This window comes from Lupinus angustifolius, chromosome LG01 (genome assembly GCF_001865875.1).
Source record: "Lupinus angustifolius cultivar Tanjil chromosome LG01, LupAngTanjil_v1.0, whole genome shotgun sequence".
Lineage (NCBI taxonomy): Eukaryota > Viridiplantae > Streptophyta > Magnoliopsida > Fabales > Fabaceae > Lupinus > Lupinus angustifolius.
In genome coordinates this window covers 26,834,578-26,850,546 of record NC_032009.1, presented here as the reverse complement: position 1 = coordinate 26,850,546, position 15,969 = coordinate 26,834,578, and the positions used below count along the sequence as shown (strand labels likewise).

Below are 15,969 nucleotides of genomic sequence, written 5' to 3'. Positions count from 1 at the left end.
CCCTTGAAATTTGCAAATCAATGAACTAGGTGTGGCTATATGTGGGCTCACTAAGATGGCTGAACTTGTCATTCAAGGGGTCCACTATATCTCCAACTGATCCACCATTTTGAATCTGGCTCATACAGTGTACTATATCTGTATGTTTGTGGGCAAAAAGTGTACTATCATGCAAAATATATTAATTTCCATTTTCCACCATGGGTAATGTTTTCACATCATATGAATTATATAATTTTTTTTTATTTTGTCTGTAGCATCAACATTGATATGTGAGATACTAATCTATGATATACCATTGATTACGTGAGGGATGTGTATGTCTCCCATTTAAAAATATCCAATATTGGATGAAGATTACTACATGTGACAAAAAAATGTATCCAAAAATCATCATTTTAATTATTTTTTAAAAATTATCTTTCATCTCATATTTCAATATTGAACTCCACTACCAGAGAGAGGATGGAGTTACATGAGTTCACTCTCAAAATTACATTTTACTTGTGTTTTTATATGATTTAATATTTATGCACCTACAATATAAATTTTTTTATACGGTTGTTATTTCATCTGTCATTCATGTATTAATTATCATTAATTCTTAAATAAGAGTAATTCAAATAAATAATAGATGATGATATATTAACTGTGTAAAAACTCTTATATAATATACATATATTAAACTCATGAAGTATTGAAATAGGTTAGATAATATAATGTTCGCTCTCTTAATAATTTATTTACACCTAATCTTTCTTTTTCTTCCATTGGTATATATTGTCTTTAGTCTTAAGCATCAACTAGGAAACTACATCAATGTCTAGTTAATTTATGGAAATAGGGAAATTAAGAGACAAAGCAACCCCACAATTAAATGGATCACGTGATTATTTTTACATGTGAAAATGATTGGAGCCCCATTAATGTCGGTTATCTATTTTCATTTATTAATGCATGGTTTCTTTTCGTTTAACCAAAAGGGTAGGCATGATTAATAATGGGGGTAACTAGGGAAAGGACATAGCTAGTAATTAAATATGAAGTGCCAATTCTTCATGTGGTATTGCTATGCTATACGCATAGATCGCTCTATATATACATATCTTCCACTCCATGTGCTTTTGGAAGAAACTTATTAAGGCAAGTCATGGGAATTTCATAAATTTAGTTCCTTTTTGTACATAGTGATGGGAAGATGATAATACATTATTATTGTTTTATATACACAAAATAGAAGAGGAAGACCTCTTTTACACTACACATATAATATATATACACACATAGATGTAGTGAAATTTAAGTTTCCAAGCTATGAGATTAGAAAGGGTGTGACAAATTGTTTATTTTTTTGTCCTTCATACTGGGTATTCTGGTAAGTGGCAACTATAAGACAAACCCTCAAACTAAGCTCATTATTGAGATAAAGTTCTTCAAAAAATGAGGAATCAACTACATATACTCGAGATATTAGAATATTTAGATATCCTATATGTACCCTTGATTACTTAGTGATGGACAAACTTATGCATCTTCATGAGAAAAAATGTATAGGAAGACGCTTTATACACTTCTTACGCACTAGGCACTACACTTGTCTATCATGGACAAGCATCTGCCATCTCAAATGGTGTTTCCCGGACTAATGAAAACATGTTATGTTAATTAAAAAAAATGAAATATTCATTATTTTTTATATTTTTACTTTAATATTATTGGTCTAGGACTTGATTGAAGACACGATTTATAACAAAAGATCATTGTCCCATATATGGAGATCATTGTTTAATGTATGATCAATTATATATATCTATATATAAATAAAATATATGTGGTGATACCTTTTAGCAACTCTCATACACTAGCTATTATAGTAGACATATGTATAAATATGTGCCATCTCTTATACTAAAACAAAAGAAAAATGTTTTATAAATTGCATGTGCAATTATCCATGTCTGTCAGTATCTGTCAGTATATATATGTAGGGAAAACTGAAATTCAACAATTCACCCTATCTATCTTGTGAGATTGCAGAGGGGTCAGGTGGTTGCTTTAATCCTTTGTTCATAATAATACATACCCTTACAAAGTCCCTTGTACGTAGGGTATTCCATAAAATAAGGATGGAGCCCCTCCCTTCAAAAACGTCTTTTGTGTCTTACCACTTTTTCATTATAGGCTTTTTGTTTTGGTTGGGGGGTATATTTGGTTAAAGCTAGATCTTTGGTTAATACATGTACAGTGTGAAATGTTGGGGGACACAAAGTGCCAAGTAAGAAAAATTAAGGGAATGGAACCATAAACCAGTTATGTTCTTAACTTGGATCCTGTATTTCAAGCAAAGTGTTGTCACTTTCAAGGAGGACAAAGAAGGAGACATTGATTTGAACCTAAATCACAACCATAATCTTTTCTTGTCCTTGGATGAGTGCACCCCTCTTGGCAACTACTTAAATCCTTGCCTATAAAAAGAGGGGCTACTAGGCCATATATTGTGGAAGTGCAAGGTTTATCATTTATAATACCACATATTCAATTAGGATGGCTATGTTACTACCAAGCAAAAGGTTTCTTCTGGTTGCTCTTCTTTTCTTTTGCTTCATCTCCATGACAGCTAAAGGTGAGCTTATTAGTTTTCATGTTTACCTAACTATATGGTCTTGCCAAATTAGATTTTATAATGTATTATATAATATGACGGATAAACTTCTATGTAATAGTAAGGTTGGTGTCTTCTGACCTGAAAATAAATGTGTTCAAATCTTGGAAATGATTTTTTTACTTACTTAGGTAAAAGTTATATATACAAAAACATCTATTTGGAAAAGTTCTTAGGAAAATTTTCTGATATGGTATTAAAAGCCCTTAGAACCAAATGATCATAAATCCACGATTTTCATTCTTATCCTTCTAAGTAAATAAAAGAAGTTAAATTTCATTGTTCTTCTAAATAAATAAAAGAAGTTAGGTTTGAGCACAATATATGATGGGTAGGTACATAATCCATGCCTTAAGTCAAAGGAATTATAGCTTAAGGGGGCAACTTAAGTTTTTGGGAAAATTGATTCTTGGCACCACACAAGCAAGCTTTAGTCTATCATTTATGTGATGCTAATTTTCTTTTGGTTTCGTTTGCAGCTAGAAGTTTGAGAGAGACTAGTGATATTGGAGTTGATAAGGGTCAAACTAGTGAAATGTTTAAGCCGAATAACAATGAAGGGGCACATAATAGCAGTGATGCCGTGGATACAATGGACTACACACCTGCCAAAAAGAACCCACCAATCCATAATTGAAGTCCCAATTTTTTTCCTTAAATTTTTTTGGTATAAAAGCACCAATCCATAGAGCTTAATTATTGTGCAATTTTATTTTCAACGACTTAATGTATAGATATTGTCTGAAGTCTTTAAAAAGCTAGGAAAATCCGCACTTCAATCACCGACTTGTGTTGAGGAAGAAGCACTTGAATCATATATTTAGAGACCTCATGTACATATATATCGTTTTTGAAGTAATAGAACTTAAGGGGTATTTTCAAAGTTTTGAGCAGCACCAATTATATTATCCCTATGCAGACCTTACATGTTTCTTTCACTGTTTATTGTGATTATATCTCCAATTTTCATAATTAATCTGTGGAGAATAAACAAGGTTGGAAACTCTGAAGTGTGATCAATATATGTGGTAGTTCTTTCAACATCTTGGAATATTTGAAGCCAACTCAACTCTTATACTAATAATGCCTGTTGGTAAATGAATTGAAACAGTGAAATATGTGGACATAACTTATCTTGTTTGAATTTATTCATGTGTAAAGTCTCACATTAGTAAAAAAGTTTATCAATAAAAAATATTCAGAATTATTGTCTTAAGATTTTGGTGATGTTTCATCTATAACACTTCACTCTTCCTGATAAAAATGGAACTTCCATAAGTGTCCCCGTCATTCCAACCCATCATAAACATTGAATTGTGCTACACAGTTGTACAAGGAAGTTTGTTAAATAGTATATATCATAAAAAACATTTGACCACTTTTAACCAAGTATAGTTGTTTCCCATGATTTAGTAATTAGTACTACTGTAGTAAGTAATCTTAGGTATGAAAGATCTTTCAATCATTTGTTTAATCAAACATTCACTTAACACATCAAAAGGGATGCATGACTAACCGAAACGGAAAACCATTAATTTATGAAATCACCTAAGCGCAACTAATAGTTTTACTTGGTATAGTTAGAGTAGAAATGGATAGAGCAAGATTGAGAATGCATATTAGAATTTAGTTGCAGGACTGGGATGTCTAAGATGTGGTTGGAAAATAAGTAAAATTATATTTTTTGGACTCACTTGAAGGATTTGTTTGTCAAAAATATTGTGACAACTCTATAGACTAACACAGCATGTATCCATGTTTAGATACCTTTAGCTCCATTTGGTATGTTATAGAGACATATAGTATAAGCTAATACAATATATTATGATCTTATATGTTATTGGTGTGACTCTTGTATTGTATAATAACCTTACATGTGGCACCCCTTATATATATTAGAATGATAGATAAATTAATATGATTTGGGAAGTGGAATAAGGTTTGATTTGACTTTTTCATAACCAATCGTTAAGAAATTTAGTCTTTAGTTATGAGAATACTCTTCCTATGCACATTAGAAAATCTAAAACTACTCAACGTATAAGTATGATGAATAATAGAGAAACAAAATACAAAAAAACAAATTACAATAGCAAATACTACTTTGATTTTAATATTAAAATAAAAAATATAAAAAGAAAATTACTTATTTACAAATCTAAACTCGCTTAATTTTAAGCATAAACAAACAAATGTAAAATAAATTCCTTTCATTAAATTATATCACCCAATTTCGCTTCTTCCACTTTTTTCACTAACGCGAAATTCAATTAGAAATGGCCTTGCCCTTGATGCCGTGATTATGAAAGCTACTGATTATAATGGTAATTAACTAATTACTAATTGAGCCCTTCGTGATTGTATATTAGTTATATGTTTATAACAAAAAGGACCAAGGAAATTTTGAAGAGATAATATATATTTGGACGTATAAAAATAAGAGGAATGAAAAAATAGGAGTCATGAAAATGAGAAAGATGTGGTTAGAATCTATGAATTACTATATCCTGGGGATTCTTGAATAATACAATTGTGTGAAAAGGGAAACAGACGTCACTTTTGACTTTTTTCGTTCTCAACTTGAAATGATTATTTATCAATTGAATCATAGAGAAGCCCAGATAAAAAAGGAAGATGCTACATTAGGAAGGTGTCACTATCTATATCCAATTTAAAAAAGTTTATCCTATAAATATTAATAATCAAACAGTACCCATGACAATGAACGCATAACAAGATTGATTGTGGAGCAGCCAGAAAAAATAATGTTATTAAAATAGTCTGCATTTGGAGTATGTCACCATCCTCTTATCTCACTACATATCATGCAATCATAAATTAAATCACAATTTATTTAACTTCATTATTAACACAATGATTAGTGAGTCACTTTATGATAGTATTATATGAACAAATCCAATAGTAATTTTTTGTTGTTGATAATTCCTCTTTTCTATCTAATTCTTTATTCTTGTATTAAATCAAGAAATATTTTTGTGTCTAATATATGAATTAATTCATTTTTCTTCTATCAAATAGTATTTTGTTTATTGCCCTTATTATTATGATTAGTTGTTATTTTATCACTAACCTATAATCGTACTAGAGCGCATCTTATGTCCCATAGATTATATTATTCTATAAATCATATGATATGATTGATTGAAAAAATATATTTAAATCAAAAGTTTAATAATTAAGTGTTCATTAATCAATCATATTAAATGATACATTTTTTGAGATAAAATATGTCCACCAACTTTTTTACTAATGATATTCCCTAAATAATGGGTGACTTTTGTGTTGTTGAAGTATTGACTATTGAGATTATGAAAATGAGGTTATATATGACAACAATGAAATCATGTGAGCATACTCAATAAATTTCACTTTCTATCTATTGTCTTGTGTTTTATCTATACTCATAATCAATTTTATTTAGAGAAAAGTCCAAAACAATCTAAATTAACATGGTTTGCAATATTTATGAATTTAAAAAAGTGCAAAAGAAATCCTAAAATTTAGTTCGAGGACAAAATAGTCTTACTACGTTAAAATAATACTCCATGGACTTTCCATCATACGATTTAGTTCTTGAACTCTGAAACATGTGTAAAAAGTACTCTCAACTCTACTTCAGACATTACATATTTTATCCAAGTATAATAAATTCAATAATTAAATCACACATCATAATATAAGTTTAAGGAATACTTTTGTACCTTTCATTTTATTTATTTATGTATATCAATATTTGCCAATTTAATTATTATCACTTCTCCTAAGTAGAATTACCCTTATTACACTATTTTGAGCGTTAAGATCCCAGCTGAGAAATTAAAAGATGAATGTTTATCTTGTACAAATATTAAAAAAAAGTAATATAATATTTTTTACAACTTTCAAATATTCTTTGCAAAAGAATTCAAAACAAGCTTTCTATTTTAGTTTAGACACGATAAATAAAAAATGTGCTCCTTAATTTATGAAAATAAGTTTACTTTAATTTTAACATCAAAATTTGGAGAAAAAACTATAATGCCAATTTATATTTGTATATATTTAATTTCGAAGGAAATGTTGTAGCATTTGCATTATGAAACCCCACGCAAACAACAATATCTATAATATAATCACTAGCTTAATGACATGAAATGTAACAAAATCATTATCATAAAGTGAAAAAAAAATCAAAGTAACTTAATGAGTATGGGTAAAAAAAAATGTAGTTGGAAACCCTAGTTCTTGAAACATGAGTTGGTGTGTTTTTAATGGGGACTAGATAAGTGTTGGAAACATGAGTTTTTGACTAATAAATATTTTATGAATATGCTATATTTTAAAATGGATAGAATATTTTGTTGGAGAACAAATCTACCATAGCACATTTTACATATTTTTCACATTTTATGCATTTTATACATGTTGAATTGTTTTTCAATATGTGTTTATTAGCTTGTTAGCTAGTTATTTTACACTTTAAATAAGGCTTTTCATGCCTTGATAATTCAATGAGAAAAATTCACAATATTCATTTTATGCTTCTGCATTATTTTCGCAATATAGTATCAAAGCTTTCGTTCTGGAGGCTTTGATAACTGCTGCGCATTCTCTAAATTTATTATCTTTCTCTTTCAAAATTCAACAAGAGAATTCAATGGAAGAAGATCAAGAATTAGTGAAACAACAATACAAAGTGCAAATTCTGTAGCAACTATTTTCAAGCATTTGTTGCTTGCTACTTCTATATCTGTTGGTGTAAGCGGTCGAAAGTTGATAGGTTTGCTTTGCATAGTAAAGCTTTTGTTATTACAAATCTACGTTGAATAACAACAACTTTGTGTTGTAACTCATTCCTAACACCAACCAAAATATTAGCAAACTCTACAACATGGGGCAGTGCACCAAAAATGAAGTGCAAGAAAGATTGTGTTCTTGCTCACCACATTAAATCATGAACAAGATCAACAACAACAAGATCAACAAACAAGATCAAGTGATTGAGAAAATTCAATCACGTCAGGATCGAGATTTCGATCCATCACATTGTTATCAAATCAAATTATCAGGATGAAGTCATTAACATTTACCTTCCAATTTGAGAGGGTTGTTGGAGAACAAAACCACTATAGCACATTTTACATATGTTACATATTTTACACATTTTACGCATTTTACACATGTTGAATTGTTTTTCAACATGTGTTTATTAGTTTGTTAGCTAGTTATTTTACACTATAAATAAGGATTTTCATGCTTTGATAATTCAATGAGAAAAATTTTCATTTTATGCTTCCGCATTATTTTAGCAATATATTTCATTTTTAAAAGATGTTGATATTATTTAAAATGCTAATAGAATATTCCTTTATTTTAAAAATACTAGTAAAATATATTCTTTTTAATATGTATAAAAAACATATATCTTTAAAAATTATTGTCACTCTTGTATAAAATCATTAAAATACCTTGATTTCCTTTGAAAATTTATTTCCAATAGGAAAATGACCCAAATGCCATTATTTCACATGGAAATTTCCAAAATACACATAGTTGATAAATAAGACTATAATTGAAATTATCACTTTTTCATTTATCCTCATCTTCTTTCTTTTTCTATCCATTGTAAAATAGGTCTTACAAAATTAGATATTTATAGTTAAACAAAGTTTTGATTTGGGGTCTCCACTCAATAATAATGAATAAACAATAACAATGATTATGAATAATATTTTTCATAGACGCATGACAGGATTTGAGACAACACCCCTATTTATTTATAACCTACCTGTGTATTTCCTTCACTAACTTTATAAAAGAATAATTTAGCACATATATTAAGTTTCTTATTATTTCCATTCCCGAATCCTAACTTTAACCTACTTTGTTGAAGCTTATTTCAATCTATCATTACCATGTCTAGCTATTATCACAGCCTTTAATATCCCTCCAATCATGTTCGGCCAATGCACAATTTGTAAGGGACAATGCAGGCCTACCAGTATTATCATCAACAAACTCTTCCCATGTGATATTCACGAAAACTGTCTATTGTCTTATTCTTCCAAACAACAAAACATTTTCCATTGTCTTATCACAAAATTATCTTAGTCTCACCAATGTCTTCTTTTTCCCTCCATTCATTAATGCTTACCATTCTCTATGATTAATTAATCAAATCAACTAAGGATCCAATCTAAACTAGAGGGAAAGGAAACAACCAGAGCCAACAAAACAAACTACATGACAAATCAATACAATCAGTGTAAAGATTTATATGTATATCATCTATCATTTATTTGTATTATTTTTTTTCCAATTATGATCAAATATGAATAATGGATAATATATTGATAATGTATAAAACTTATACACTGTGTGCATATTTTTTTTATGAAAGCAATTTGTTTTATTAGATTAAAAAGACTTGAGAATATCCCTCTCCAAGGGAAAATTACATGATCAAGGATACCGACCCAAAATCCAAAAGCCACCACATAACCTTGATCATGAAGAAAAAAACACCGCAAATTTAGGAGTACAACAAAAATCCCATATGATGATAAGAACAAAATAACAAAAATACATTGGTCGCGTTCTGATTTTCGGCTTCACAACTTTGTTTAGAGTCGCCAACTCGCCAATACATTTTATAGTTGAAAATGTAAAAAAATCTTTTAAGCTCACTTACCTTGGGCTTTTGGATTTTTGATATCCAGGTTCGGGAGTCGGTTACAAGGTAGGGAAGATATTAACACTCTACCCACCCGCCTTAAGCGGTACCCTTTATTAAAATATATGACTTTATTATTATTATTATTTTATTTAATTGTAGGATTAATTAATTAATTATTATGAAGAAAAAATTATTTATTTTTATTATTGTGTCTGATAAGATTGACCCCGATCCTACGTATCCATATTAAGGGAATCAAGGCTTACGTAGTTCTTTAAGTAGAAAAACGGGTTATTGGTTGAGTGTATTTTAATTAAAGAAAATATATTTTTTTCTAGTCAAAAATAACTATTTTGCAAGTTTTATTTATTGTTGAAAAAAAATTATTTGGTGAATTTTTGTTATTTATTTAATTAAGAAAATAGAGCGAAATTAATTTTGAGATTTAATAGATTGAAAAGAAGTGGCGTAGCGTAAGTTTTCAAAGATGACCTGAGAAGAAAGATGCCTCCAGGAGGATCTTCTCTCCATCTTTGATTAAATCTCAAAATTATTTTTCGTTTCAAAAATACATTTTTTATTTATGTTTGATATGTCTTATTTTATAAAAAATCACAAGTTCATTAATAATGATTTTGATTAATTATAGAATGAAAAATAAATTTTATTTGGTCAAAGTATTTAATAAGATTTTAAATCCCCTTTTATAACGGTAAAAGTAATTGATGGAAATTATTTAATTAATACATGCATAAGATGTTTACTAACTATTATTAATGTCATAATAAGTGAGTAATAATAAGATAATTATGGTTCAGATTTATAATTAATGATGTAATTTATGTGGGATTTGATATAAAAATACATTGATGGAAAATCATACGTTTTAATAAAAAATATGCCTTCAAAGAAACCTACGAGCAGAGTGCAGAGCCAATAGAGATGTTGGGACTGCTTGAGGACACGTGGCGCTAGCGGGTTGGATGAGGCGCTCCTTCCCTGGACACGTGTCGGGATATGAGTGGCTGAAGCAGGAGGGTGCAGAGTATAAAAATGGTCCCATGCGCAGGGGATCACGCTGTAGTCAGTGACGCTGATTGGTGTGGGCGAGTGCAGGGAAGCAGCGTGGCACACTTCGATTGGGCAGAGGCGAGGCTGCACGGACAAATCTGTGCACGCTACTGTAGGGGAACCCATGTTCCTGTAGGTGCAGCGTTCAGGTGTGGACGGCTTCAACGAAACCAGAGCGCGTTTCGTGACGTGATTGGCTGGTTTATTGAGTCAATGAAGGGGCGTGAAAAGTATGTGGAATGGGCGCCTGTGATTCAACCACGCTACAGGAGTTTGGGATGGTTATTAGGCACGTTCGTACTAGATCGTGACGCTTGGCTGTATTTTTTGGCAGAGTTTCTTTTAGGGTTTTCAGTGTAGTTTTTATGTTCACTAAGTACTATATTTATAGTGAACTTTTAACCACCGAATCTCAAAATTTCGGTTAACAAAATTTTAAATTCAGATAAATATAATCTCTTAATTTTAGGAATCTTAACAGGCTGGTTTGACTTTATTTTTTCATATTATTTTAATAATTTTTCTGTTACTCATTTTTCTAATTTAAATTAGGTTGTTAGTGTATTTAATTATTTAAATTATTCTGATTTTTTTATTTATAAAATATGGATAAAAATAAAAATAATTATTTCCTATACATTTAATATTAAAAATTTCAAAAAATCAAAATAAATAAGTACAAAAAACATTTTTTCTCTCTATTATTAGAAAAAGAGTATAAGCTCATAATGACTCATTCCTAATTCAAATTTTTTATTTCCTAAAACCATTTTCTTAATTTATTTTGATTTTGAACATTTGATCAACCTAACCACTTGGGTTCAGGAACCCTAACAATACTAATTTATCTATTATTATTTTGAATTTTCTGTTAACCTAATCACTTGGTTTACGAACCATAACATCATTAATTTATTTATTATTATTCTTGAATTTTTAGTTAACCTAATCATTTAGATTTAGGAACTTCATTTTTTATTATTATTTTTTATATATTTAATTTCTTTTATTTTTTTGTGTAAAGTGAAGTTTCGAAAAAAATTCAAGCATTCTTAATTTCTTTAATTTAATAATTTTCAAATAATTATAAAAGTTCATAAAAATAGTTTGATTATTTTTATTCATTAAAATTTTGGAAAATACGTAATTAATAAAAAGAAGTTAATTTATTATTTTTACTTAAAAACATTTTATACTTTTTCTGGGGCGGACAAAAATGAGTGTTTACTGCTGCCCCTCTTTGCTTGTTACTTACCCGATAGCAAGCAAACCAATGTTTGAGAGATATCATGGTAAATAACCAGTAAAGAAATGAAGGCTATTTTTGTTAAGGCTCGAAAAAAGGCCATTGGGAAGATATCAATCTTGATGAAGCAGATCGATAATCTGCTAGTGGACGAGGGATTTCTTGAGGCAGTTCCCGCATTTGCCGTGATAGACCAGGGACTTGTTGAGGCAGTTCCCGCGTTTGCCGTGATAGACTAGGGATATGTTGAGGCAGTTCCCTTGTTGGCCGTGATGGATCATGGGTTTGTTGAGGCAGTTCTCGCGCTTGCCGTGATGGACTAGGGATTTTTTGAGGCAGTTCCCGCGCTTGCCATGATGAACCAGGGATTTGTTGAGGCAGTTACCGTGCTTGCCGTGATGGACCAGGGATTTTTTGAGGCAGTTCTCGCGCTTGCCTTGATGGACCAAGGATTTGTTGAGGCAGTTACCGTGCTTGCCGTGATGGACCAAGGATTTGTTGAGGCAGTTCCCGCGCTTGTCATGATGATTCAGGGATTTGCTGAGGCACCCATACTCTCAAAATGGTTTAGGGATTTGTTGTGGCACCCATACTGTCAAAATGGTTCAGGGATTTGCTGAGGCATTCATTCTGCCAAAACGATTCAGGGATTTGCTGAGACACCCATGCTGCCAAAATGATTCAGGGATTTTCTGATGCACTCATGCTGCCAAAACGATTCATGGATTTGTTGAGGCAGTCATGCTGCCAAAAATGATTCAGGGATTTGCCGAGGCACCCATGCTGCCAAAATGATTCAGGGATTTGTTGATGCACCTATGCTACCAAAACGATTCAGAGATTTCCTGAGGCACCCATGCTGCCAAAACAATTCACGGATTTGCGGAGGTACCCATGTTGCCATAATGATTCAGTGATTTGCTGAGGCACCCATGCTGTCAAAATGATTCAGGGATTTGCTGAGGCACTCGTGCTGCTATAACGAATCAGACATTTGCTGAGGCACACATGCTACCAAAACGATTCATAGATTTGTTGAGGCACCCATGCTGGCAATATGATTCATGGATTTGCTGAGGCACCCATGCTGCCAAAATAATTCAGGGATTTGATGAGGCACCCATGCTGCCAAAATGATTCAGGGATTTGCTGAGGCACCCATGCTGCCAAAACGATTCAGGGATTTGCTGAGGCACCCATGCTGCCAAAACGATTCAGGGATTTGCTGAGGCACCCATGCTGCCAAAACGATTCAGGGATTTGCTGAGGTATCCATATTGCCAATATGATTCAGGGATTTGCTGAGGCACCCATGCTACCAAAACGATTCAGGTATTTGCTGAGGCACCCATGCTGCCAAAATGATTTAGGAATTTATTGAGGCACCTATGCTGCCAAAATGATTCAGGGATTTGATGAGGCACCCATGCTGCTATAAGGAATCAGGGATTTGCCGAGGCACCCGTACTGCCATAAAGAATCAGGGATTTGCTGAGGCACCCATGCTGCCATAAGAAATCAGGGATTTGTAGAGGCACCCGTGCTGTCATAAAGAATCAGGGATTTGCTGAGGCACCCGTGTTGGCATAATGGAGGTTTTGGTGTGAAGATAGAAAATTCACTTGCGGAATGTAATGTTCCGCAACGGTTGTTAATGCAGACATTGTGTATAAATGTATATGGAGATGTATAATATTCAATTTTTGGTTTGTTTGTTTATGTTTATTAGAAAAATGATGTAGAGATGCATGTTTGAATGTTTAGTTATATGCAATGCAATGATTTTACGCTTATTGGAAGAATAGTGTAAGGATGATGTTTGAATGTTTGGTTATATGCAATGCACTGTTTTGTTTGTTTGTTTATTAGAAGAATAATGTAGGGATACATGTTTGAATACTTGATTATATGCAATGAAATATTTTGTTTATGTGTGCTTATAGGAAGAATAATGTGAAGAGGCATGTAGAAATGCCTAGTTATATGCAATGAATGATTATGCCATATTTTTTTTTTGTTTTGTTGCAATAATGATTGGTATATGAGTGTGACTATGCATTGATAAGTATAGCTATTCTCAAATGTATGTATATCATGTATGATATGAATACTATATATTTTGTTTGAATGGAATGAGGAGTAAGACCTGTGTACAAATGTTCTAATGCGTCACTTATATATATATATATGTTTTTTTGGGCGGAACTCATCAACCTTTGTAGGCTCGACTGAAGTGGTCCCTGTTGTTTGATGTTTATTGGTACCATAGTTTTCTTTCATGAAAATATGCCCCAGTTGATTCGAAGATGTCTTTCCCTTAAGGTGATCCATAAACCGCCCCAGTATGGCCTTGATGACCATGACTAAACCTAGCTATTTTGCTTCAGTGTATGCTTGCATAGAATTTTTATCGAAAGTGTTGATGTTTTTCGTAACAATAAAAATTGCTCCAGTGTGCCTGTTATGAACTCTTGTCTTCACCCGGGAGGCTACAACTTAGATTCTCCAAAAAGTTGCCCTAGTTTGGGTGACTGATGATATGCAGTAGCAAGTCCTCAACTTGGGTTGTTCATTTAATTTTCCCTAATTTTTGCCTAGAATACCATATGTAGGCATATGTTGGGAATTCTCTTATTTTATTACGATCTCAAGTCGCCTTTGTAGGTTTTCGATTTAGGACCACTCACCTTTTTTCTAGGTTGCTCATGTGGGTTTTCAACCTAACACTCTTTTCTTGTTTTTTTGCTTTTTTTTTTGTGTGAATACCCCTGATGTGATAACTTGAATTGATAGGAAGTAGAAGACATGTGCGACTCATTGTTGAAGATGTCTTCGAAGATGATAATTTAAGATCTTTCTCCTTACTTGAGGCATTTGGCTTATTTTGATCGAATCAACTTGGAGTCACACATTTTATTGATTATGGATCAGGCTCTCTAAAAAAAGTCCCCTACAGAGTCACCAACAGTCACACCCCGATTTTTGGCTGCACGACTTTGTTTAGAGTTGCCACTACATTTTATAGTTAAAAATGTAGGAAAATATTTTAAGCTCAACTACCTTGGGCTTTTGAATTTTTGATATCTAGGTTCGGGAGTCGGTTACAAGGTAGGAAATATATTAACACCCTACTCGCCCGCCTTAAGCGGTACCCTTCATTAAAATATATGACTTTATTATTATTTTATTTAATTGTATGATTAATTAATTAATTATTATGAAGAAAAAATTGTTTATTTTTATTATTGTGCCTCATAAGATTGACTTTGATCCTACGTATCCCTATTAAGGGAATCAAGACTTACGTAGTTCTCTAAGTAGAAAATAATTTATTGGTTGAGTGTATTTTAATTAAAGAAAATATAATTTTTCTAATAAAAAATATCTATTTTGCAAGTTTTATTTATTGTTGAAAAAAAAATTATTTGGTGAATTTTTGTTATTTATTTAATTAAGAAAATAGAGCGAAATTGATTTTGAGATTTAATTGATTGAAAAGAAGCGGCGTAGCGTAAGTTTTCAAAGATGACCTGAGAAGAAAGATGCCTCCAGGACGACCTTCTCTCCATCTTTGATTAAATCTCAAAATTATTTTTCGTTTCAAAAATACATTTTTTATTTATGTTTGATGTGTCTTATTTTATAAAAAATCACAAGTTCATTAATAATGATTTTGATTAATTATAGAGTGAAAAATAAATTTTATTTGGTCAAAGTATTTAATAAGATTTTAAATCCCCTTTTATAACGGTAAAAATAATTGATGGAAATTATTTAATTAATACATGCATAAGATGTTTACTAAATATTATTAATGTCATAATAAGTGAGTAATAATAAGATAATTATGGTTCAGATTTATAATTAATGATGTAATTTATGTGGATTGATATAAAAATACATTGATGGAAAATCATATATTTTAATAAAAAATATGCCTTCAAAGAAACCTACCAGCAGTGTGTAGAGCCAATAGAGATGTTAGGACTGCTTGAGGACATATGGCGGTAGCAGGTTGGATGAGGCCCTCCTTCCCTGGACATGTGTCGGAACGCGAGTGGCTGAAGCAAGAGGGTGCAGAGTATAAAAATGGTCCCGTGCGCAAGGGATCACGCTGTAGTCAATGACGCTGATTGGTGTGGGGGAGTGCAGGGAAGCAGTGTGGCACGCTTCGATTGGGCAGAGGCGAGGCTGCACGAACAGATATGTGTACGCTATTGCAGGGGAACCCGTGTTCCTATAGGTGCAACGTTCAGGTGTGGACGGCTTCACCGAAACCAGACGCGTTTCGTGACGTGATTGGCTGGTTTATGG

The 15,969-nt window shown here is 31.8% G+C and overlaps 1 protein-coding gene across 1 annotated transcript; it reads left to right on the top strand.

Annotated features, from left to right (window-relative positions):
- LOC109342918 lies at positions 1,917-3,562 on the top strand. The gene is made up of 2 exons (XM_019580982.1): positions 1,917-2,623; positions 3,142-3,562. The coding sequence occupies exons 1-2, from the start codon at positions 2,545-2,547 to the stop codon at positions 3,297-3,299; spliced, it is 237 nt and encodes a 78-aa protein (XP_019436527.1). The 5' UTR covers positions 1,917-2,544; the 3' UTR covers positions 3,300-3,562.